Source organism: Anabrus simplex, chromosome 5 (assembly GCF_040414725.1).
Source record: "Anabrus simplex isolate iqAnaSimp1 chromosome 5, ASM4041472v1, whole genome shotgun sequence".
NCBI lineage: Eukaryota > Metazoa > Arthropoda > Insecta > Orthoptera > Tettigoniidae > Anabrus > Anabrus simplex.
Genome location: NC_090269.1, coordinates 28278933 through 28306344, shown reverse-complemented (window position 1 = coordinate 28306344; position 27412 = coordinate 28278933). Strand labels below are relative to the sequence as shown.

The following is a 27412-nucleotide window of genomic DNA, read 5'->3' as shown; positions in this document are numbered from 1 at the left end:
GCTCACCCCCACTCTTGGTAACAGTTCAATCTCAAAACTCATATACATCGAACTATCTGATTCGTAGATCGAATTATCAACTCCCCTTCTCTTCTTTCTTGACAAGTCCAGTAGGCGTGGCGATGATGTAGCTGACCAGCTTGCAAGCCTCGCGCGCGGGTCGCTGTTTACTTCTTGGTGCTCAAGAGTTAAACCCATGAGTCATGTGATTTTCCACGCTCAAGAATAACCGTTTCCGTATACACAAATATGAGATGAAATGACAACAACTATATTTCAACATGTTAACCAAATCCAATACATAATAAATTCCTATCTTTCATAATATAATAATAAATAATAAATGATGTTATAATCTATACAATATGAATGCAAAAACCTTATTTACAAATGCTTGACGTAGAATACATATGTTATTACGAATAATTGCCGATGGCGGATAAACTTGATATCAAATGATATCGCGTAAAATGATATTATATTTAGTAGGGCTGGAGAAGCCTGGACGGTTACAATGTATAGCAAACAAAACTAGGAGAAATTCAGTCAGTTTAGGAAATTTCACAATAACAAAATTACTCAATATTTTATTGGTGACATCTTCTGTTTAAAGTTCCAAGTTGGTGTAATTTCAGTTTCACTGTTTTACCAATAGAGGAGTTCATTTAGGCGCTAGTTTTGAATGCGCGGCGTTGAGGTGTACCTCCCGGTACAATAATAATAATAATAATAATAATAAGAATAATAATAATAATTTTACCGGGAGGTACACCTCTACGCCGCACATTTAAATCTTGCGCCTTAAAGAACTCCTCTACAGGGAAAACAGTGAACTTGAAACTGGACCAACTTATAAATTTTCTCTAAAGATGGCACCACTAAAATTTTATTATTGTAATGTTTCCAGTACTGTGTGAATTTCAACTCGTTTTTGTTTTGAAGAAATTTTGTATTCATAAGTTTCTTTTTCTTACTAAATTATGTTCATTCATCTTTGGGTTGGCAATATTTTTCTTTTCTTTCCGTAGTTTTGAATTTAGCCAATCAAGAATTTATGTAATTTATTTTCAACCAATCCCGTATTTCTTCTTCGATATTAAGTATAAACTTTCATCCACCAATAAACTTGTGAGGGTGTGGCTGTTTTATTCGTGAAAGGTCTCGAACTTTCCCCGAGGGTTTATAAACTGCAGATTTTCCCGTCTCTTGGCCATTTGATCGTCATCTAACTGTGTGTGTCGAGCAGGGGGCGGGAGGCGCCTCTTTCATCAGGTTGCAGTTCTCCGACAAGGTATGGCCACTTAACACCTTCACTTTAGCTTGCTCCGCAGTTTAACCCGAGGGAAAGGTTCGAAACTTTAACTATGTAACCAACTTCCTTAAAATATAATTCTCCTGTCGGCTCATGTAAAATTTCATAAATCTTTAACTGTAAACCGGGGATAGAGAGTGATATACCCTCTCGAACTCCCCTTCATCTTGGTTTGAGGTACCGCATTTTGTTTCTCCAATATATTGAAGTTATCTCCATTCGCGCTACCTCAGTAGTTTGGGATTAGCCCCTGTTTCCTTGGCCAAGTGCCCTATAGGTCTTTTTTTTTTTTTTGTGGGGGAGCTCAATCTTTGACTCCATTCCAGTTGTACTCGGGCCGTTTATTGAACCTGTTCTTTTTCACTAAGGCCCCGTGTACCTCTGTGTAATAAGATGGCTATTTGTAAACAGTGCCTTGTAAGGCCAGTGATGATTAGATTTTCATATTGTGTTGCTTGGAATAGGCTTGCGAACTGAGAGCGCGTGAGCTCTTTTTCAAGTGTTGTAAAATTGCCTCTGGAAGGCTTGATATTGTAAATTGGGAGCAAGTGCTCCATGTATTAGGATATTTCTGCCCTTTGTGTAAAATTGTAATCTTTTATAAAGTTGAGCTGAGAGCTCAGGTAATGTAAAGTGAGGTTCATAACAGTCACTAAAGTTTGGGTATTCTTTGTCTAAACCTTGTCATGGTACCTGATATGTCATCGTTATCTCACCAAGTGAAAAGTTGTTAAAGTTTTGTTATTGATTGTTGAAATTCAAAAAATATAACCTTTGTTAAAGTTTTAAATTAACTTTGACTTTGTATTTAGACCCATTCATCCCGGCACCTTATTTCACATCTGCTGGTCCACGGGTAACCCCGTAACAATAATAATAATAATAATAATAATAATAATAATAATAATAATAATAATAATGTTATTTGTTTTACGTACCACCATGTACTTAACGGTCTCGGGAGACACCGACGTCCAGAAAGTTTGTCCTGCCGGAGTTCTTTTACGTGCCAGTAAATCTACCGACACTAGGCTGGCATAGGATTGAACCTGCCTCCGGATAATTTTATTTACTGGCTAGTAAATGAGCCTCTTTTCACTTTTTTTACACGTTGCTTTACGTCGCACCGACACGGATAGGTCTTATGGCGACGTTGGGGTAGGTAAGGCTAGGAGTTGGAAAGAAGAGAGCATGGCCTTAACTTACCTGGTGTGAAAATGAGAAACCATGGAAAACCATCTTTAGGGCTGTCAACAGTGGGGTAAAAAAAAACCACTCTTTCCAGAATGCAGGCTCTCAGCTGCGCGACAATAACCGCACGAGTAATCGCTAGCATCATATGAATGTATAAGACTTTATTTATTGTATGCCTTTTTAAGTAGCGATGTTAGGGGTCTCGGCTCTCTCTTATACTGAACCACAACATACATAATTGACATAATGTGGAAGTTACGAGACTAGTGTCCAAAAGTTAAGCATAAGTTACGAGTAAGCAGGGCAATAGGAAATAGACCGCAAATCGCACGTCATACGCACCTACCAACCTTACGTGTTCACTCTGTATAGGAGTGTTCCTGCTTTGACCAGCGGCGTAACCGCAAGGTAAACACAGCCAGTGCCTGCACCCCATATTCTCTCAGTCGTGTTTGCCCTGTTATAGTGTGCGGAGTGTGGCCTCGTGGTGAACGTGACAACATAATGGCACAACGACGCCATTTGGACCCCGTTTTGCAAAGTAGAAGACTCGGCCGCCTGGAAGCAGGCTAGACACAGACCGAAGTCGCCGTATCCTTGAATGTGCCACAGTGTCATTTCCAGGCTTTGGAGACGATTTCGAGACACAGAAGATGTTAGTCGTAGGCCAGTACCTGGTCGACCAAGGGTAACCACCCCACAGCAGGACCGATATCTGGCCTTAACCGCCCGAGGAAATCGGGAGTGGAGTGCACCTGCATTATTGTCGGCGGAGCTTTTAGCCGTCTCAGTTCCCGGCAAACTGTGTACCGGAGGCTAAGAACAGCAAGACTGTTTGCCCGACATCCAGCGTCCCGCTCATTCCAGCACAGAGACAGGCCCGTTTACTGTGGAGCCGTCAACATCGAAACTGGGCCATGAATGAATGGAGTCATGTGCTCTTCACAGATGAATCCCGCTTCAGTTTGCAGAACGATTCCCGTCGCACATTAATCTGGAGAGAACCCGGTAGCCGACACAACCGCAGAAATATCGTGGAACGGGACCAGTATGGTGGTGGTGGTGTTATGGTGTGGAGCGGCATCATGTTGAATGGCCGTACGGACCTGCACATCTTCATAGGTGGTCCGAGGAACACTGTTAACGCTCGGAGGTACAGGTATGAGTTACTGAGACCACATGTTCGACTCCTCAGAGGTGCGGTTGGTCCAGACTTCCTCTTAATGGACGATAATGCCCAACCGCACCACACTGCTCTGGTGGGTGAATTTCTGGCTGGGGAAGACATTCATCGCATGGACTGGCCAGCGAGGTCTGCGGATCTGAATCCTATAGAACATGTCTGGGATGCATTGGGGAGACGAATTGCATCCCGTCAGTCTCCACCAAGAACCCTCCATGACCTTCGCATTGCCCTTTCGGAGGAATGGGATCGACTGCCACAAGAGCTCTAGGACCATCTGATAGAGAGCATGCCACGTCGCTGCGAAGCATGTGCGGCCGTTAGGGGTAATCGTACACCCTATTAACAGCATATTTTGTTGTGGAAGACATTGCCAAGTTTTGTTAGTTGTTGTCAAAGGTGTACGTTAGCTATCAGAACCTTTCTGACACTGTTTTTTTTTTGGGCAAGTTGTGTGACATATGGTGTGTGAATCAGCTTCCGTTTGTTCAGCAATCCGTCTGACATTCCTATCAGGCGGTATGGCCTCGTTTAGTGATTATGCTTAACTTTTGGACACTAGTGTACATACGAATAAACGTCTATAATTACCACCTACCTAGAGTAATTGAGCAAAATAATACTACTGGCTACAATATAATTATAAAAATAGCGATTATGGAAATAATGAGCCCCTTTTCATCTTTTTACACATTGCTTTACGTCGCACCGACACGGATAGGTCTTATGGTGCAGACGGGATAGGTAAGGACTAGGAGTAGGAAAGAAGTGACCTTGGCCTTAATTAATGTACAGCCCCAGCACTTACCTGGTGTGAAAGTGGGAAGCCATGGAAAATCATGGAAAACCATCTTTATTTTACCGAAAACTACTGCGAGTGGAATATTTTCCTTTTTAATCTCGCCCATTCAATTACTATTCTCTACACTTTAACGTAATGATAGATGTAGATCATAAATAGTCTCATTTACTTTAACAATCGTACACGCTGTTCACGTATTAACGAAGAAATCTCTACAAGAACGCTTAAATGGGGCTACTGAAGTGCTGTTTGGTATATGGACATGGAGAGAATTCCATAGCCTTGTACCAGACACCTGGAAGAAGCGGCTGTAAACTGACGAGTGATTAAAGCGATTATGATCACAAATTCAAAAGTGCTCCCATGCGAAGGCCGGACACGTCGCTAGTCGGGCAGAACTCCCAGAATTATACTCTTAATTTCCAAAGTCATTCAAAGAATACTAGACAGGACAAGTAGAGGAAAAAGAGAAGATAAATGTAAATTTCTCCGCTCCACGGAAAAGCATAGAATCATGAATAGGTTTTTGAGCTTAGAAGACGAGAAAGAGACTACAGATTCTTTGGTTGCGCCCCTCTTAGTAGCCTCTTACGTCATGCAGGGGATACAGATAATGAATGCATCCACTCCACCCAAACAGGACATAAGGAGTTCCGATAAATCGAAAGAAATGTGTAGTAGCATGAAATTGAAGTACATCCGAAATAATAATGTTATTGTCTTGTCTTTACGTCCCACTAACTACATTTTTACGATTTTTGGGGACGCCGAAGAGCCAGAATTTAGTCCCGCAGGAGTTCTTTTACATGCCAGTAAATGTACTGACACGAGGCTGACGTATTTGAGCACCTTCAAACACCACTGGACTGAGCCAGGGTCGAACCTGCCAACTTGGATTCAGAAGGGCATTGCCTTAACCGTCTGAGACAGTGAGCCCGAGTACACCCGAAATGAATTTAACCCAATGAACGGTCGTGGTAATAATACCATAATGTTGACATATGGCATAGCAGCACTTCACACAATTATGGAAACCTATCACGATATGACAAGTGCTTGGAACTTATGTTGAGAAGTAGTTTAAGCTACAGGCTTACATGTAAAAAGATTGTTTAAAAATTGCATTACTTTTTTCTGTATCAAAACGGTACTTAGGTTTAAAAATTTATTAATGAAAATACTTTTTAAAGTGACACATGAATATGTTTTTGACATTGTCAGCTTGATAGGAAGTGTTCAACAAATAAACTCACATCAAATGCTCGAAATGCCCTCCTCTTGCGTCTAGACACCCGTCGAACCGTCGAATCATGGACTGTCGCATCCTTTCAAATTTTCCCTGACGGTGTCAAATGATTTCTCAAGCCTCCATGACACGTCGATGAAGAGTTTCTTCATTCGGATTGTCTGCTGCATAAACCAATTGTTTAAGGTGTCCCCAGAGATAAAAATCCAAAAGACGGAGGTCGCGGGGAACGTGCAGGCCATGAAACTTGTCCTTCTCTACATATCCATCTGTCATTGTAGATACCAGCCAGTGCATCTGGAACAATGTGCTGGAGCCCCATCATGCAAAAACCACATGTTTCTTCTTAGTTGGACATGAAAAGCCGTTGAAAGTAAACGTAAACTTCCATTAATAAATCAATGAATTCATTACGCGAAAACGAAACGACAGATTTTGGACCTATGCTTATATAACCTCTCTTTTTCTTGTTTCAGTGTAAGGAACCCGTCCTCAAAGTAAGTAAAAGTATTTTAGAATCAGCCTGTATATTAAAGGGATATACATTGCATCAGTGGCGACGCGTGACGTTTTGTAAAGTGTTACCACACTCCTGAGAGTATATATATCTAAATCGTCAACACTGTCTTTAATCCAAGCATTCTTTTCTGAGGAAAATAGAATACATGGCCAACAGGACAGTTCATTCATTTCTGAACAACCACATAACCAATCGAGATCTATGTACCACGAGTCATTGAAATATCGTACTGTTCTTTTCGATTCTATGACTAAATTTTTAAGAGAAGATTTGGGTCTACCTTTTTCAATTATGTTTTCTTTTCTTCAAAAGTTCTTAACGAAAATGGCGTGTTCATTAAGCTTTCTATTTTACATGAATAGGGTATTCTGGGCCCGCCAACTCGCTTATTTTCGAGGTGGAAGAGACAGGACTCATTTTAATATTTAATATGTTGTGCTGTCCTATAGGCTACCCTTACCTAACATAAATTCACACTTTAACAAGAAAAGTCACATCGTATTATAGTAGAAAACAACAATAGTATAACAATGCACTCTTGAGCGCGGCGGAAATAACGGACAGAACAGTTTAGCACCGACGTTGTAAGCTACAGTAACGTTACCACTTTCCGATGTGGTAACACGACAAGAGAACTTAGCAGGATACATCTCAGTGTCTAGGGGAAAGGGGCCTTGCTTGGCGCAGGCGCAATAGTACTCGCCTAGCTGTTAGAAGAGATTCAAAGCGTAACCACTGCATTGCATTAGAGTTTGGCTTGTATCTGCTGCAGTGTTATCATATTCGTTACGCCTCTGTGCATACTGACAAGTGAGTCTTCGGTAGTCTCTGAAGTACTGAGGCCGAGAGACAACCTGAACTGATCGCAGGCCACAATGAACATTACACACAGCGTTCCAAGAACGTACTCATTGACCATGGGAGGTAATGAGGATTCTTGGCATAACCAGACTGATACGATTCCACTGAAAGGTGACGACATAAAACTTAGTCCATTACGGGCATTCCTGGATACTGTGGAAGGAATTTCTACCATCCAACATCCTCAATGTCAGTCCCGTCCGGCTCCATGGCAAAATGGTTAGCGTGCTGGCCTTTGGTCTAGAAGGTCCCGGGTTCGATTCCCGGCCGGGTCGGGGATTTTAACTTTAATTGATTAATTCCAGTGGCTCGGGGGCTGGGTGGGTGTGCCGTCTTCAGGATTAGAATTCATCACAAGTAGGGTTCCATCCTCACAGACGTGCAAGTCGCCTATACGACATCTCAATGAAAGACCTGCACCAGGCCTCTTCGTAGGCCACACATCATTATTAATGCCATTCCCGTGGTCTAATGGTAGCTTGCCTACCTCTCGCCCGGAGGTCCAAGGTTCGCCTCCCGGTCGGTCAGGGATTTTTACCTGGATCTAAGAGCTGGTTCGAGGTCCACTTAGACTACTGTTTACTGATTACAACTGAAGAGCTATCTGACGATGAGATGGAGCCGCAGTCTAGGAAGCAAAAAATAACGACCGAGAAGATTCGTCCTGCTGGCCACGCGTATGTCAAAATCTGCAGGTCATCGGGCTGAGCAACGGTCGTCTGGTAGGCCAAGACCCTTTAGGTTGTAGTGACATGGGAGGGAATATCCCAAATAATAATAATTGTACCGGAGGTACCCATCTCTGTTTACTTGAACTGCGCGCCTTCTAACTTAGAAGTCCATCTGTGCTGTGAATCATAAACTACTATGTATCTGAAGATACGTGGACCTTTAATCTTGAGATGTCACTACTATCGGCCTATGTGTCCCCTCTGGCGGGAGTACGGACTATTAATTTTCAAGGGAATTTTCTATTATCAGTGCTGGTAAACCTCAAGTGTTTGTAGATTGTTTTTTATGTGCTACGGTTATCAGCACTTATACGGTTATTAAACAATCAGGAATTTTTGTGTATATTTCGCTAGCCAATTAAAATTCGGGGTGTGTAAAGGCCTTCTGCCTAGCTCAAGAGAGTTCTGGAACTTTTCCTTCTGAGTTGCTATAAAAGCTGGGCGCTTTAGGGCCGTATTGTCATATTCAACGGTCCGGTCCAGCGTGTGTGTGTACGGCGTAATAGGAGGCAGGGACAGCCTAGCCGTCGTCGGAAGGCCCAGTTACTCAAGGAAATGGCAGACGTCTCTTAATATGTGATAGCCCCAGGCAGACATCTTGAGGGGAAGGTTTCAAACTCCTGTTCTTAATGTAAAATTCTAAGACTTAGTTTAATGTAAATTTCCGGCAAGTCTGAGGAATGAAATAAAATTACAAAATTTAGTACTTTAATTTACGCTTTGATCTTTTCACTGTCCACCCATTCACTCCAGCACCTTCTTGAATGGGTCTGGACAATGCCATTTTCGACGGCTTTTCTTAAAATTTGAAATTGAACACTAGAATTTTTTCTGTTTTTTGAATTTTTCTAAATTTTGTTAAATTTTCATTCATGATGTCTGATCCTCTGATCCTAGAGTGGTCCTTGCTCCTTGGTATTTGCGCAAGGAAGGACTAATTTACAAACTATCTATTAGGAAGGTCCAGTCTGCTGGCACGGTTGTAACAGATGCATCTCGAGTTAAAGATTCTTAAGAGATGTCCATTAATATCCCTGTGTATGGAGTTAAAGAAATTTGTGACGCTCTATCCACAATCACCGCTAATAATACTGAATTTGCCTCTGTTCTTAGTTTTTTGAAGGATGTGAACACTCCGGCAATCAACTTAAACGTGTTCAAGCTAGGTTATTTCATTCTTATAACAGAGTGGGGGACCTATTGTCTCTGAAACTTAATTATGAACATTCTAGTATAGCTAACTCCCTGGCTGAACATATTTTTGATCTCTCTAATAAGGTTAATAAATTGTTGTTCGTATCTGGGAGTGGAAATAGTGGCAATCCTCCCCCATTAAATGTACATACAGAAGAGGACCCTAATAAGTCTTCTGAGAGTGGTTTTGTAGGTTTTTTTTTTTTTTTTTTTGCTATTTGCTATTTGCTTTACGTCGCACCGACACAGATAGGTCTTATGGAGACGATTGGATAGGAAAGGCCTAGGAATGGGAAGGAAACGACCGTGGCCTTAATTAAGGTACAGTCCCAGAATTTGCCTGGTGTGAAAATGGGAAACCACGGAAAACCATCTTCAGGGCTGCCGACAGTGGGGCTCGAACCCACTATCTCCCGATTACTGGATACTGAATACTGGCCGCACTTAAGCGACTGCAGCTATCGAGGTGGCCGAGTGGTTAAGGTTCTGAGAGTGGGGAATCGATTGAACCACAAGAAGATTCTGCCCCATCCGAACAAGTCGTAAACCCCATTAGTAATCCATAACATCTTCCTCGGTTTTTTAAATTTTTTATTAGTAATGCCGCTTTCGAACCTCCTCAATGTCCGGTGCCCTCTCCGATCATATCGCCAGGCTTCAGTAGTTTACCTCACCTAGCCATGTTCCTTAAGGGGATTTCGATATTCTCGGTTAATTCTACTAATGATGTTATAGTATTCCTAAGATTTCTTGTAGGATTTCACGACCATGCATTAGTGTTTGCTCTTCCGCATTCACAAATGTTACAGATTATTTGCCTTTACTCTGTTGGTTTCCTCTCAGATGAAATCGGCAAAGTCACAGTGGAAATAAGTTTGTTCCGAGGTATCTGTGGAACAGCAGAGGTGAAAGAAGGTGCGGGGGTGAACGGGCCTCAAAATACGAAATTAAAGTTAAGGTAAAATTTAACAAGGTTATATTTTCTTTTCAAAATTAAGAAATAACAAGCATGGCAGGTACAGAGTAGCTAGGCAACAAAAGTACAATTACAGTATTTACAGGATTTGGGCTTCGAGCCCCGAACTCACAATTCTTGAGCAATTAGCCCAGCTTTACCCCAAAACAAGTTTCAACAGAGGGGCAGAAAACCCCATTCATGCCCAGGAGCACTTGCTCCAAATTACACAGTAAAGCCTTCTTGAGGCGCGCAGAAAACAAAATTTTCAAGAAAGAGCAACTCGCTCTCAAAATTTAAGCCTGTAAAGGCCACACCAAATTCCACCTTCAAGCTGTCCTCTAAGGACATAAACGCAGGGGTAAAATACCCAACCTACTGAGGCCTATTAAGTGAGAAAAGGTTAATTACATGGCCTCTAAAATACCAATTTGAGAGGAGGCGATCTGCACTCCTAATACATTTTGTTTAAAACCTATTTGGCACTAGGCCGTTAATGCAAGGGCTAATCCCATACTAAAGAGGTGACTTTAGAAAGAAACAATTTACATTACGTTAAGGAAGAAACGGTTGTGAAAAATAAGTTCACCTCAAAGCAATATGAGTGGGAGCTCGAGAGGGTTAAGCACTCTCTATCCCAATATGTAGCTTAAAAGAGAATAGATACTAAGAGTCTTTACATTTTAGGGAAAAATTACATGGTGGAAAAGCTTCGGACACGCCCCGAGAGTTAAACTGCTGAGCTAGCAAGAAAAGAAGTTATTAAACGGCCATTACCTTATGGATGAACTGCTGCCCGAAGAAAGAGGCGCTTCCCGCCCCCTGCTACGTACTTTACACACAGAAAGATGTTACTGAAGTGGCCCGGAGACCCGAAAATCAGCAGTTTATATACTCTCGCGGAAAGTTCGAGGCGTTTCAGGAATGAGAACACCCGCCCACAAAAACTTTATTGGCTAGGGTTAAGCAAGATATTCAAGTTGGAGAAGATACCCCTGATTGGTCATAAATTAATTAAAGAAATTCGGGATTGGCTAAATTCAAAACCAGGGGAAAGAAAGGGTTATACAGCCAACTTAAACAATAACAGAAAGAAATTTAACAAGGAACAAACTTTTGAAATAAAAATTTCTCCAAAAAACAGTTCTTTCACTTCGCACTAGGGTGCACCATTGTAGTTCTTCAGTAGTGTCCTCTAGAAGAGAAAGTTCACACTTCTTACTACAGGTAAAACAAAAATACATCGAAAAAGACCCAGTTCCGAAACTTCAAAATTTCCAAGTAGTGACATCTTCTGAGAAACTTGAAAATTAACACATTAGATAAAGTTCAGACTTCCTCCAGTAGGGGAGTTTCAACTGGCGCAAAGTTTGAATTAGCGACGTGGAGGTGTACCGCCCGGTACAGACCTCCCCCCCCCAAAAGTCCCTCCAAGGGGTAACACAGAAGAACATAAACTTTTATTTCAACATAAGGTCCAAGCTATGATGTTGATATGGAAGTTAATTGCCGAAGTATTTACCAACAAATTTTCTTAAAATGATTAGATCCAGTTTCAAAATTCTTGTAGTAACTTTTGAAGTAATGTCTTTATGTTTGTAGAAGTTGAATTCAGAAGGAAACTTTTAGTTTTTAAAGTTGAGGAAAAATTTTCTAAGTCCACCCGATATTGCAGTAAAATCCAAAACAAGGTAGTAATGTTGAACTGGAATGTCCATATAGCTGGATATGTACTTTAAACGTTGATAAGATTGACGACCAGACCAGCCGCCGCTGCTTGAGTTCAGAGGAGGCCGCTCGGACCCCTCAAGTACCCTGAGATACCGCTCGCCCGCACTATGAGAGGAGTAGTGGAGTTGAAGCACGCCGCGCCCGCGGCGAACATGCAGGTCGCGGGTCAGTTACAGGTTGTGCGCCGCACATCAGCCTTGGCCGGGAGGAGGACTCCGGCTCGCCGTACACAGGTTGGCCTCGCTGGGGAAGGGCGGGCCCGTACCCTGCCTCAGGAGCGGTACGGCGCCGCGCTGCTGCGGGGGCACTGAAACATTAAAGCTCGGCGGCAGAATTTTGTTGGACCATCATCATTTTTGAGGGCACAGGCTTTGTGGAGAGGTTGAGGGGCCAGCGGCGTGCAGATATTCATGGCATTTATAAGCCACTGTGTGTTGTGGAGCAGGAGACGGGAGCGTGGTAATGGCCGTGGCAAGGACAGGATGGCAGTTTAACTGTGCGGGGAAGGTTTACAATAAATAATTACACACAAAGGAAACAGATTCCAAGAGCAGAAGGCCTTAAAAGTGAAACCCCTCAAAAAAAAATATATAACCTACCTATTTCTTTCAAAATTATATGAAGCAAGTTAACACAGAAATTACACCGGTTTCATCTGTGACAGGTGAACCCTAAATATCCTCTCGGTGGCTGGATTACTTAATAACAACGTAACCGGCGTAAGGAAATCTAGAATAGTACACGGCTTATGAAATCTGGGGGCAAGCTTGCCCGCGGGAACAAAATTCTTGACCATCACCTGGTCGCCTACCTTCAAATTGGTGGGTCTCCGTCCACGATCATATCTTTCCCTAACCTTTTCATGAGACACTTTAAGATTGGCTTTAGCCTTCTTCCAAAGATCTTTAATGTTATCTGGGTCTATTGTCTCAGGTAGAATGTCACTCAGAGACCAGAGGTTATAGAGCGGCGTGTTGGGAACGAACTTGAACATCAAAGAAGCTGGAGTAAACTTATGAGATTCATGAACCGCCGAATTCAAAGCAAAAGCTAACCAATGCAGGGACGTGTCCCACCTAGAATGATCTTCATGATGATAGGCAATAAGCGCGGACCTGAGATTACGATTAACCCGTTCAGCCTGAGATGGTTGAGGGTAATAAGCAGAAGTTGTCACATGAGAGATGGACTGGTCAAAGCAGAATTTACGAAATAAATTAGATGTAAAAGCCTTAGCATTATCAGACACAATATATTGACACGGACCAAAAGAAGCAAAAATAGAATTTAGGCAAGTAATGGTGGACTGAGTGGTAGCCAGCTTAGTCGGAAATAACCAAGAAAATCTTGTAAAACCATCTACACATACAAAGATGAACTTGTTGGCATTTCCCTTCGACTGGGGGAAGGGTCCTACATAATCAATATACAGGCGTTCCATAGGGCGCGACGCTTGATGAGAAGACAAAAGGCCTACCTTGGTGGACATGGTGGGTTTACTAAGCAAGCAGGATTTACAAGCCTTTACTAGTTCACGGATTTCACCGTCCATACCCTTCCGATGAACATTTCACGAATCTTCTCACGAGTTTTAAAGATGCCTAGATGCCCCCCTAATGGGGTCTCATGATAGTACTTAAGGATCATAGGTACAAGAACAGCTGGAACGACAACCTTCATCATCTTATCATGCCTCGAAGGGCAACATAGAACACCATTCCTCAGTACATAAGGGACAACATGTTCCCCAGAAGAAAGGGTTTCCATTATCGGAGCCAGCGTCGGATCTTCATGTTGATATTTCTCAATGTCCCTAAAGAGCATGGGAGCATCTGTTAAGATGGCATTAACCTCAGATAGTATGGACTCGGGAGGTGATGAACTATCGACCGGTTCATGGGTCTCGACGTCGCTGGAAAACATACGGCTGAGTCCGTCTGCGACAACATTTTCAGTACCTCTGATATGCCTGACATCGAACTGGAAGGCAGAAATACGGATGGCCCAACGGGCTATACGACCAGTACGACGCGGCCTACCTAAGACCCTGCTTAAGGCTTGATTATCTGTCTCCAGGTCGAATTTGACATGTTCCAGATAGAGACGGAACTTTTCTAAGGCAAATAAGACTGCCAAACCTTCGAGCTCATAGATGGAATACTTGGCTTCTTGAGCCGACAGAGTCCTAGATGCGTAGGCGATGGGTCGCCTCCCTAGTTCAGTCTCTTGAAGAAGGACTGCAGCTACCGCCGACGACGACGCGTCAGTTTGGACGATGAATTTCTTCGAGAAATCGGGCATAGCAAGGACAGGGGCATTACAGAGAGCTAATTTAAGATCTTCAAAAGCGGCTTGTTGAGAAGGTCCCCACTCGAATTTGATGCTTTTCCTACGAAGAAGGTTCAAGGGCGCCGCAATATTAGCGAAGTTAGGAATAAACTTCCTGAAGAAATTCACCATACCAATGAACCTGGCGATACCTTTGATGTCCTTGGGAGGTTTAAATTCACGGATGGCCTGTGTTCTAGAATGATCGACTGCAACACCATCAGGTGACACAATATGCCCTAGGAATGACATGGAGGGCTTAGCAAAGGCAACGTTGGACAACTTCACCGTTAACCCAGCCTTACGAAGGCGATTGAGAACTTCTCGCAGATGATCTAGATGTTCTTCAAAGGTCTCCGAAAATACGACGACATCATCCAGGTAGTGATACAAGTACTCAAATTTGATGTCGGAGAAGACCCTATCTAGCAGTGTAGTGAGTACAGCTGCTCCCGTGGGGAGCCCGAAAGGCACGCGGTTGTATTCGTACAAATTCCAGTCCGTGGCAAACGCTGTAAGATGTTTAGACTCTTCGGCAAGGGGAATTTGATTGTAGGCCTGATTCAGGTCCAAGATGGTGAAGAATTTAGCTTTACGAAACCACGAAAAGCAAGAATGAAGGTCAGGAAGGGGCACAGATTGTAACACCACCTTCCGATTGAGAGCCCTATAATCAATGACAGGCCTGAAGCCACCTTGGGGTTTCGGGACTAGAAAAATAGGCGAAGAATACGCCGACTTGGAGGACCTAATAATACCATCCTTCAACATCTGATCGATGATTTCTTTCAGAGCCTTCATTTTAGGTGGAGATAGCCTATAAGGTGGAAAACGGACCGGAATCGAATCCGTGACCTCAATTTTGTATTCAATAAGGTCAGTAACACCAAGAGTATCAGAGAACACCTCTGGAAACGACTGACACAATTTACGAATACTATCAGCCTGCTCCTCAGGTAGATGTCTAAGGTCTAACAACATCTCATCCTGGGTAGGCGAAATAGATGAACATGATGCAGAATTACATTTCAATAATGGGATTTTACAATTGGAAGCAAATTTGAATGTGCACGACTTACTCTGAAGATCGAGCACAAGACCAGTGTGAGAAATGAAGTCAGCTCCCAATATAATGGGGCAAGACAAGTGCTTGGCCACAAACAATTTAATTTTCCAAGTAAATTTAAAAATACGAATTTTGACATTTACAGAACCTAGAATTTCTAATGGAGATGAATTAGCCGAAACATATTGGACCGAAGACGAACAATAGTCAGGAAGCTTACAAACAGATTTCAATTTTGAATACCATTCAGCCGAAATAATAGAACAAACACTGCCTGAATCTAATAGAGCTGTTATAGGCTCATTATTTAACTCAATTTTGAGAAAAGGTACGGGTGCGGGGGTATCCGCCGCAATCCTAAGACATTCTTTGGGGCATTCAACAGATGAATTTGAGGACTGAATTTTCCCTGAATTTTCGACCTGTTTACCAGGGGTTGAGCCTTGGGAAGCAAAATTAGTCAACTCAGCCGAAGCCGCTAGTCACTTATTATTAGTGACATTGGTGGAAGTTGCACCAGAAGTTGAGCAGGAGGGGGTGCTATTTGAATTTGGGCAATTCTTGGCGATATGTGAGAATGCCCCACATTTAAAACAGCCTTGTGATGAACCAGCTCCATTATTTGCCCTACTAGATTTGATCAATGGACACTTATTGCGAAGATGGTCAGGCGACCCGCAAGCATAGCATTTACGAGGTGTGACAGGTCGGCGAGGTGGAGGCCGAGGATTACCAAAAGAAGGAGGAGGTTCTTTCGCGACACGCAAGGAATCGGCGTATCTAACTCCTTCCGCTGAGACAGCCAATGCTTCAAGTTCAGAGAAAGTTTGCGGGCACGCCGCGAAACACAAAAATGACCTATAGGATGGTGAGATACCTTCCACAATAGCTTGTACAATCTGATCCTCAGGAAAGTGAAGAACAAACACCCTAGTATAGAACTTAATATCTTGGATGAAGTCTGCCAAGTTTTCATCCAAGCGCTGTACACGATAATAGTACTTCTGAAAAGGGAGGACCTTGCCCTAGCCGGGATGAAGTTAGCTAGCAAGTGGGCGTGGAAGTCCTCAATAGATGATTGCTCGGCAATGGCTCTTACTATTTTGTCTGAGAGAATACCAATTGCGTAGGGATAGATGATTTGCAAAATCTGACATGGAGAAAGAGAAAACACAAGAGCATGGTCCTGGAACTCAACTAAAAACCTTAAGAAAGAAATAACTTCACTGGTAGTGTTAACAGAAAACTTAGAGATACATCTGAGCAACATTGCTAATGGATGAGGCAAGCTGCTGAACCCCGGTGACATAGTAGGTAAAGGTTTAAGTGGCAAAGATGTTAATTCAGAACGTACATTATTCAACGAGGTTCGGCGTTCAGACTCGTCCAATGGGGCCGATGTTGTTTGAGCTGCAACAGTTTTCCTATTGACTTCTCCCTTAGGGGGCTCTTCCTCGCTACCTACATTCACCGTGACGGGTTGATCAGTTTTGGGAGGAACTTCCCCAGTTAACAATTGGGTAACCTTACTGGACAATTCAGAAAGATTTTCAAGAACCATACTAGCTTCCTTCCTCTGAACGTCATTCAACTTCAGAGACAACAGATCGTTAACTCTATTTGAAAAATGAAATAGCCTGGCTTGCACACGCTTAATTTGATTAGGCGAAGGATCATTTTCTTCAAAAAAACTAACTACAGATGCTAACTCAGTAGTATTATCAGTGATCGTGGAAAGAGAGTCGTCAATTTCTTTCTCTCCCAAGGTGGGGATGGAAATGGGCAAATCAAGGGACTCTCTAAGCTTGTTTGTGTCTACCGCAACCGTGCCTCCAGATTGCAAATTTCTGATAGTTAATTCATAGATCAACTCCTCCTTGCGGAAATAGTTAAGATGGAGAACATCGCGAGGGCCGGGCATGATGACAGAACAATTTTGAAAAAGGAGAAATCAAAAATTCCAGCAACTGGGAAAATAGTTAGAGTTGTAATCAAAGCAATGTTTAGCCGTCAAAAGGGGCTAACTTGAGACCCATTCAACCACGCTCTGCTACCACTTGTTCCGAGGTATCTGTGGAACAGCAGAGGGGAAAGAATGTGCGGGGGTGAACGGGCCTCAAAATACGAAATTAAAGTTAAGGTAAAATTTAACAAGGTTATATTTTTTTTTCAATATTAAGAAATAACAAGCATGGCAGGTACAGAGTAGCTAGGCAACAAAAGTACAATTACAGTATTTACAGGATTTGGGCTTCGAGCCCCGAACTCACAATTCTTGAGCAATTAGCCCAGCTTTACCCCAAAACAAGTTTCAACAGAGGGGCAGAAAACCCCATTCATGCCCAGGAGCACTTGCTCCAAATTACACAGCAAAGCCTCCTTGAGGCGCGCAGAAAACAAAATTTTCAAGAAAGAGCAACTCGCTCTCAAAATTTAAGCCTGTCAAAGGCCACACCAAATTCCACCTTCAAGCTGTCCTCTAAGGACATAAACACAGGGGTAAAATACCCAACCTACTGAGGCCTATTAAGTGAGAAAAGGTTAATTACATGGCCTCTAAAATACCAATTTGAGAGGAGGCGATCTGCACTCCTAATACATTTTGTTTAAAACCTATTTGGCACTAGGCCGTTAATGCAAGGGCTAATCCCATACTAAAGAGGTGACTTTAGAAAGAAACAATTTACATTACGTTAAGGAAGAAACGGTTGTGAAAAATAAGTTCACCTCAAAGCAATATGAGTGGGAGCTCGAGAGGGTTAAGCACTCTCTATCCCAATATGTAGCTTAAAAGAGAATAGATACCAAGAGTCTTTACATTTTAGGGAAAAATTACATGGTGGAAAAGCTTCGGACCCGCCCCGAGAGTTAAACTGCTGAGCTAGCAAGAAAAGAAGTTATTAAACGGCCATTACCTTATGGATGAACTGCTGCCCGAAGAAAGAGGCGCTTCCCGCCCCCTGCTACGTACTTTACACACAGAAAGATGTTACTGAAGTGGCCCGGAGACCCGAAAATCAGCAGTTTATATACTCTCGCGGAAAGTTCGAGGCGTTTCAGGAATGAGAACACCCGCCCACAAAAACTTTATTGGCTAGGGTTAAGCAAGATATTCAAGTTGGAGAAGATACCCCTGATTGGTCATAAATTAATTAAAGAAATTCGGGATTGGCTAAATTCAAAACCAGGGGAAAGAAAGGGTTATACAGCCAACTTAAACAATAACAGAAAGAAATTTAACAAGGAACAAACTTTTGAAATAAAAATTTCTCCAAAAAACCAGTTCTTTCACTTTGCACTAGGGTGCACCATTGTAGTTCTTTAGTAGTGTCCTCTAGAAGAGAAAGTTCACACTTCTTACTACAGGTAAAACAAAAATACATCGAAAAAGACCCAGTTCCGAAACTTCAAAATTTCCAAGTAGTGACATCTTCTGAGAAACTTGAAAATTAACACCTTAGATAAAGTTCAGACTTCCTCCAGTAGGGGAGTTTCAACTGGCGCAAAGTTTGAATTAGCGACGTGGAGGTGTACCGCCCGGTACAAAGTTCAATCGAAACATTTCATTTTCATTTTTTATTAGCAAATTTTATCCCTGCAAGAACTTTGCATCGTTAGTTCAAAATTCTACCTCCGAGACCAAAGGCTAGATGGAAATACAGCAGATTTCATACAAGACATTAAATTCTACACCAGAGTATTTGCCTTAAATTATTCGGAAGGTCAAATAGTACAGACCATTATTGAAGGGATTTCTCCATCTTATAGATCGTACCTATGTTTTGCTTTCCGCCCGAAAACGTTTTCTGAACTGGAGGCTATGATAGCTACGTGACTCAAACAGCGAAGCCACTTGTTCGGTAAAGTAAAAGTCTGCCGTTGGTCATTTTGTAAAATGTAAGTCGTATCTTCTCAGTATATTTTCTCTATTGAGAAGCACTTGCTTTTCACACCATCCGACGGGAAATATTCCTTCGCTCTACTATGGACAAGGTTTTCTATTAACAGCTAAAATTGCGCATACGAACTAAACGGTGTGCGGCTCTTTCAACTATATCTATGTGCATCTCCATAATGTAACGCCAACAACTGTCGCCCAGGTGGCAGACTCGCTATCAGTTATTTACCTAGTCTTTTCTTAAACGATTTCAAAGAATTTGGAAATTTATCGAGCATTTCCCTTGGTAAATTATTCCATTCCTTACTTCCTCTTATGATAAATTAATATTTGCTCCAATTTGTCCATCTTTTTAATCTTCGTATTATGATCTCTCATAGCTTTAAAAGTTCCACTCAAGGTTATTCATTTACTAATGTCATTCCATGCCATCTCTCCACTGAAAGCTCGGAGCATGCCACCGAGTCGATTAGCTCATCTCCTTTCTTCCAGGTCTTCCCAGCCCAAACTTTGCAACATTTTCGTAAAGTTAGTCTTTTTTCGGAAATCACCCAGAACAAATTGAGCTGCTTTCCTTTGGATCTATTTCATTTCTCGTATCAAGTAATCCTGGCGAGGGTCCCGTACACTAGAACCATACTCTGACTGGGGTCTTACCAGAGACTTATACACCCTAGCCTTCTACATCCCCTAAATACTCTCATAGCCATATGAAGTGATCTGTCATCTTTATTTACGACGTCATTAAAATATCTGCACTACATCCAGGAATACGAGGACACGAGGTTAAATTTTAACGAAATAAGCATTGTGTTTATTTATTTCATAATAGTACACCTGAGGCATGGCTCGTAATGGCACGAAGAATTCACTCGAATCAGTAATAATAAATTGAATGTTCAAAGCATTTCAAGTAGGACTTAGGTATCTGACAAGTTACTTTTAAAATGAAAAATAAATGGCTAATCAAATGTGATTTGGAAGAGTATATTTTGTTGAGTAACGGTATAGGGATTGGATGTCATATTTACTTGATTTTATGGAATTGTTATGAACTTTATTTGTACTTCTGGTACTGAATGAGTGAATATCTGCGTTTGTTACACATACGGAGTTAGAGTGCTAATTTTGTCTGATTTTATAATTCATAACAGCTGACGAGTTTGGCGTAAGACACAAGAGAGACAACATTACATCGTTATATAGGGGGTATTTAGGGGTTGTAGTAAGGATGTAAAGGAGAGGGCATATAAGTCTCTGGTAAGACCCCAACTAGAGTATGGTTCCAGTGTATGGGACCCTCACCAGGATTACTTGATTCAAGAACTGGAAACAATCCAAAGAAAAGCAGCTCGATTTGTTCTGGGCGATTTCCGACAAAAGAGTAGCGTTACAAAAATGTTGCAAAGTTTGGGCTGAGAAGACCTGAGAGAAAGGAGACGAGCTGCTCGACTAAGTGGTATGTTCCGAGCTGTCAGTGGAGAGATGGCGTGGGAGGACATCAGTAGACGAATAAGTTTGAGTGGTGTCTTTAAAAGTATGTAAGATCAGAATATGAAGATAAAGTTGGAATTCAAGAGGACAAACTGGGGCAAATATTCGTTTATAGGAAGGAGAATTAGGGATTGTAATAACTTACCAAGGGTAATGTTCAATAAATTTCCAATTTCTTTGCAATCATTTAAGAAAAGACTAGGAAAACAACAGATAGGGAATCTGCCACCTGGGCGACTGACCTAAATGCAGATCAGTATTGATTGATTGATTGATTGATTGATTGATTGATTGATTGATTGATTGATTGATTGATTGATTGATTGAGTTGGTGCTAATATAGGTAACTTAAATTATCTTAATGCTCTTTTGTGCAGAACTTCCACCTTTTGAAATAGCTTTTTATTACAACATATCCAGATATGCATAATGTAACATGTTATTTTGATAAGTACATGATAAATGGTCTTAATAATTTGGTGATCAGTTTGTATTTCAATCTGTTGAGAACCCAACAGCTGGTGTAATTTTCTGGCATATTGCCTGCATCTGTTACTTCACATGAGAAAATTATTAAAAATGAATCCCAAAATATTTGTGACCTGAATTCTAGAATCAAATAATTGGAGTGTTACGTCAGGGTAATAGCAGGATGTTCGTTTACGATATATCATGTTATTGATCTTGGTGATATCAATAATCTTCTTTGAGACAAGACTGAAGTAAACATCGGACTTCGTCATTATTTCAAGGTTTTCCTTACACGTGTCATTATTTCAAGGTTTTCCTTATACGTGTAAATATAAATTATATTAATATCACCGGTGAACAAGGACAGTTATCCAATCCATAAACCGGTAACGGCAATTATCCAACATTATTTACAGATGTAAGAAAGAGAGGGTCCCAGCACTGAATCCTGAGGTATACCAATAATCCAGGCAGGAATGTACTGTTGAAATTAATGCACGAAACAAATTGTACTCTATCTAAGATAATTCATAAGCCAATCTAACGCTATTCCTCTAGCTCAAGTAACATTATAATTAAGATATCATCCATAACAGTGTTAAAAGCTTTTCCTTAAGTCTATAAATAGTCCCGAAGTTATATTTCCTGAATCAAAGGTTTCCTGAATTTGAATGATTATGTTTTCGAAAACATTGTGTGTACTAGAGTTTGGTAAGAATCCATTCTGATACTCGTAAAAAAAGTCATTATTAAACATATAGCTGATTATGTAGTCTTTCTTTAACCAAATTGTCTAACATTTCCAAAATACCTTGTTTATTGAATGGGGCCCTTTAATTAAAGCGCAGACCTTAGTGATTAAATCCTTACTCATGGCGTCTCTTAAAAGCTGCAGCAATTGAAGGAATTTTAAACAGAGAAGAAGTAATTGAGTACAGGTAATCGGATTAACAGTTACATTCTTAGTCCTTTTTACTTATAATCTTTGCTTTTTACAAAAATGTATTCTTATTTTCTTTCTTTCTTTCTTTCTTTCTTTCTTTCTTTCTTTCTTTCTTTCTTTCTTTCCTAATCCGTTTATTCTCCAGAGTTGGTTTTCCATCGGACTCAGGGAAGGTACCCTCCTCTACCGCCTCAAGGGCAGTGTCCTAGAGTGTGAAACTTTGGGTGGGGGGGGGGGAGGCCCGGTAGGTCCCGCAGGTCCCGGAGGTCCGGGTTCAATTCCCGGCTCCGCCACGAAATTTGAAAAGTGGTCAGAGGGCTGGAACGGGAGTCCACTCAACCTCGGAGAGTCAACTGAGTAGAGGGGGTTCGATTCCCACCTCAGCCATCCTCGGCGTGGTTTTCCGAGGTTTCCCACTTTTTCTCCAGGCAAATACCGGGATGGTACCAAACTTAAGGCCATGGCCTTTTCCTTCCTCTTTTAAGTCGATCCTCTAGAACCATACTGTTCTGAGTCCATTTTTATTAAAATATCGCTTAGAAAGCTCAGCGAACGTTCCATGTCCAGAGCTATACAGTGAATAACACGGAGAGAGCAGGTCCACTTAAAACACCCGATATCAACAGAACTTTTTGTTTTATGTCCATATTTCCTATTAATTTCCGGACCATACTGGTCCTTGTCCAAGAATCAGAGTACCAATGTAACTTCAGACACACTATGTCCATCACCTTACTTAATTATTTGGAAAGTGACAACCATAACATAAACATTATAGTACATAAATACCAAGAGCCTGGTCATAGCGCTGTTCAAGAGTTCGATTCAGTACATGCAGTTATAGAACGACACGTTAGAAATATGGAACTCCATAGTCCATTATTTGTGTTCAGGTTATTCTGAACTGTAGGCGAAATAAGAAATTAGCCAAATGGTGCCCAAAGGTGCTTTTGATTTTGATTTTAAATCCGTTGCTCTTAAATTAAATCTAAACGAAGTGCCATATTCAAAATTAAAGTATAGCCTATACAGTATGAAAAAGGTAATAGTTCAGCGAAATACAAATGCTCATTTTAAGATAAAGATTTTAAGGAAGTTTCGCACTAAGATGAGGTCTAATTCTACTGAAAGTTTACCACAACCAAAAGTAATTAGCACTCCAAGCCGTGAAATTGTTGCAAAAAGAAAGATAAAGGACATTCAGTCACTTTACAAGTATTTCGCATTAGAAGACAAAGAGGTGTGAACTATTTCTTCCCCCACTGTCGGCAGCCCTGAAAATGGTTTTCCGTGGTTTCCCATTTTCACTCCAGGCAAATGCTGGGGCTGTACCTTAATTAAGGCCACGGCCGCTTCCTTCCCACTCCTAGCCCTTCCTTGTCCCATCGTCGCCATAAGACCTATCTGTGTCGGTTCGACGTAAAGCTAATAGCAAAAAAAGAACTATTTCTTGAAGTGAAACTTGTATCATTGATGTCATAAACTGAAAATAGTGTATTACAATTATTTCTTAAAATGAATATAACGAATTTGAATGTTATATATCTTTCATCTCTGAAATAAATTTATTTCTGAAAGCCATTTTGTTCTATGTCCATCATCATCACCTACCTATGGCCTATTAATTTACAGCGTTTGGAATGGTTTGTTCATTAATACAATAATCTTATAATTACATAGTAACCTAATTAAGTCACAAGGTCAGCCTGTGATAATAAATAAGGTACAAATTGACTGCCCTAGAATGAAATCACTTCTACTGTAAAATGAGATAAAGGGGACTTGGAACAACATGGTTCTGGACCATCGAAGTACTGTAAGTATTGCTTGACTTTGCCTGTGTCAGTTGATATTTTGGACAGATATCCACTGTACTATAGCATTCAGACTCGCGCTTATGAACGAGCTACAATTGGTATTAGAAAGAATTTTCTGTTTCATAGCCTTCTACTGTGGCCGTGAGGTACTCCTGCTGGCTCCTCGATCGGAAGTTACGAGGTGTGTCCCCCTTAGCTGCCTCGGTTCGCATAACAAATGGCCAGTGGAGCTCCAAAGGTCGGCATTGACTGTGTCAAGGGTAATCGAACATGTGTATGATAAGCACGAAACTGTTCAAACGTAGTGACCTCAGAGAGCAGTCACACATCGACTTGTAAGGTTTCTTATCCAAGAGTTATTTCCGATGATCTTATCTTATCTCATCTTTATCTGTTTACCCTCCAGGGTTGGCTTTTCCCTCGGACTCAGCGAGGGATCCCACCTCTACCGCCTGAAGGGAAGTGTCCTGGAGCTTCAGACTTTGGGTCGGGGGATACAACTGGGGAGAATGACCAGTACCTCGCCCAGGCGGCCTCACCTGCTATGCTGAACAGGGGCCTTGTAGAGGGATGGGGAGATTGGATGGGACAGGCAAGAAAGAGGGAAGGAAGCGGCCGTGGCCTTAAGTGAGGTACAATCCCGGCATTTGCCTGGAGGAGAAGTGGGAAACCACGGAAAACCACTTCCAGGATGGCTGAGGTGGGAATCGAACCCACCTCTACTCAGTTGACCTCCCGAGGCTGAGTGGACCCCGTTCCAGCCCTCGTACCACTTTTCAAATTTCGTGGCAGAGCTGGGAATCGAACCCGGACCTCCGGGGGTGGCAGCTAATCACGCTAACCACTACACCACAGAGGCGACTATTTCCGATGATACTAAGTAAAAATGAAATAGGGCTGTTTAATAGAACGTTCGTCTGATAGGGAAGATCGCGTGAATGAGACCACGAAGTTCCGAAATGAAACTAAATCTACAAGGCGGCAGCCCTGAAAATGGTTTTCCGTGGTTTCCCATTTTCACACCAGGCAAATGCTGGGGCTGTACTTCAATTAAGGCCACGGCCGCTTCCTTCCAACTCCTAGGCCTTTCCTATCCCATCGTCGCCATAAGACCTATCTGTGTCGTCGCGACGTAAAGCCCCTAGCAAAAAAAAATCTACAAGGTGTGTCTGAAAAGTTCGCTGAATGACACACACACACACACACACACACACACACACACACACACACACACACACACACACACACACACACACACACACACACACACACACACACACAAGAAACAGAATTTACAAACAAAAAACCTTCAGTCGCCTTCAAAGTCTCTTTCCATTGGCCACAATGTACTGTACTTTAGACAACGTGTATGCAGCTGCTAAAAATGGCACTGGAAGCGTCTTTTGGAATCGATCGAAGCACCGATATCACACATCTTTGGATGTCCGGTATATCAGCAGAATGTGCGAAACTGGCACGGAAAATTTCATTTTTGAAGTAGAAAAGAGCACATGACTACTGATATGTACGGAATCCGAAAAATGAAGGCCTGGGAGGAATGGGTTGCGGAAAAATAAGCCCAATAGGTAAAATCTCTACTTTAATACCGTATTTATGTATTTAAGATTGAAAGATTGTCACGTAACTTCTCCTTCTGCGCACAGATAATAATTACACGGCCTGTTCTTTTCTTTCCTTTCTTTTTTTCTTTTGCATCTTGTTTTACGTCGCACTGGCACAGATAGGTCTTATGATAACGATGGGATAGAAAAGGGCTAGGAGAGGGCAGGTAGCGACCGTGACCTTAATTAAGGTATAGCCCTAACATTTGCTTGCTGTTTAAATGGGAAACCACGAAAAACCATCTTCAGGCCTGACGACAGTGGGCTTCGAACCCACTATAACCCGACTGCAAGCTCACAGCCGCGCTACCCTAACCGCTCAGTAACTTACTCGGCACATGGACACTTGTTGCCAAGAGCATGCCCTCTCATTGTTTCTTTATAATATCATATCCCATGAAATTTTTATTCCTTACTTACGAATCCACAGCCTGTTGCTAGTCATTTTACCGGATCAGGAATGAAATGGATGAAGCCCCCATCTAGCGGCGAAAATAGGAATTGTGCCAGCTGCCGAAGCCTGTCGCACTCCTCTGGGGCAGTGATTAATGACTGACAGATGAAATGGAGAGTGTTGCTGGTATGAAAGATGGCAGGAAAAACCAGAGTACCGGCGAAAAACCTGTCCCGCCTCCGCTTTTTCCAGCACAAATCTCACATGGAGTAGCCGGGATTTAAACCACGGAACCCAGTGGTGAGAGGCAAGCGGGCTGCCACCCAAGCAACTTACAAAATAATCTCGCACTGTCAATGGTTCCCTCTAGTCGGCTTATCTCGCTCTCCGGTACTCTATAAAACGAACTTGGTGAAATCAGCAGATTTCCTTGGAAATCTCAGACAAAGATAAAATGTTTCTTGCTACGGTTTGTTCCCCATGTTTACTTTTGTAGCCCACTTTAAGAGTATTAAAAAATCAATGGATAATACTACCAAAATTAAAACCTTCACCTGTAGCTCTTTGAACATTTCCTTGAATGAACTGATATAACATTGAATTACTAGACTTCATAAGATCTAAATGCGCAATTGATTATATCTGGTCGAATGGAATCGTGCTATGTTGGTTTTGGTCTGGAATTTTGACAGAGCGGATCAAACCTCCCGTCTGGCTAGTATTTGCTCTTCTTATTGAATAGAATACTGTCGCAACTATAGGTAGTAAGTGTTTGGCTGGTGAGCTAGTAGACTTCCTCCGCTCCGACAATGTACAATTTGCCTGGTGTGGAAATGAAAACCATGGAAAACCATATTCAGGGCAGCCGACAGTGGCGCTCACACCATCTCCCGAATGCAAGCTAACAGCCGCGCGCCCCTAACCGCACTGCCAACTCGCTCAGTTTATTATTATTATTATTATTATTATTATTATTATTATTATTATTATTATTGTACCGGGACGTACACCCCAACGCCGCGCATTTTAATTCAGCGCCTAAACGAACTCCTCTAGTGGCAAAAGAGTGAAACTGAAACTACACCAACTTAGAACTTTACTCTGAAGATGTCACCACAGAAATATGATGTCATTTTGTTATTGTACTGTTTCCTTACCTGAGTGAATTTCCACTTGTTTTGTTTGACATTCATCAAGAAGTTTGGACACTTTTCCCACAGATGACACTACAAAAACTATGATCATACAGCCTGGTGCGAAGTGAAAGAATTTTTGTTTTAAAGGAGTTTTGTATTCATAAGTTTTTGTTCTAATTGATGTTCATTTATTTTTGGGTAGTAAATATTTTCTTTTCCTTTCAGCCAGTTTTGAATCTAGCCAATCCAGAATTTCTGTAATTAATTTTCTACCAATCACAGTCTTCTTCTTCTTCTTCTATTTTAAGTGTAACTTTTAAATTGACCAATTAAATGGACATGGTGTGGCTGGTTTATTCATGAATGATCTCGAACCTTCCCTGAGGGTTTATAAACTGCGGCATTTCATGTCTCTTGGCCAATTGATCGTCATTTTACTAAGTGTGCGTGTCAAAGCAGTAGGCGGGCGGCCTCTTCAATCAGTCTGCAGTACATCAACAAGGTAATGGCCACA

General features: G+C 41.8%; 1 protein-coding gene across 1 annotated transcript in view; it reads left to right on the top strand.

Moving 5' to 3' along the window:
- Positions 1-27412, top strand: part of LOC136874334 (peptidoglycan-recognition protein LC) — a 146037-nt gene that overhangs the window by 18428 nt on the left and 100197 nt on the right. The window contains exons 2-3 of the mRNA XM_068227757.1: positions 3455-3665; positions 6214-6234. Coding sequence (XP_068083858.1) covers positions 3455-3665; positions 6214-6234 — 232 coding nt within the window. The remainder of the gene's footprint in view (positions 1-3454; positions 3666-6213; positions 6235-27412) is intronic.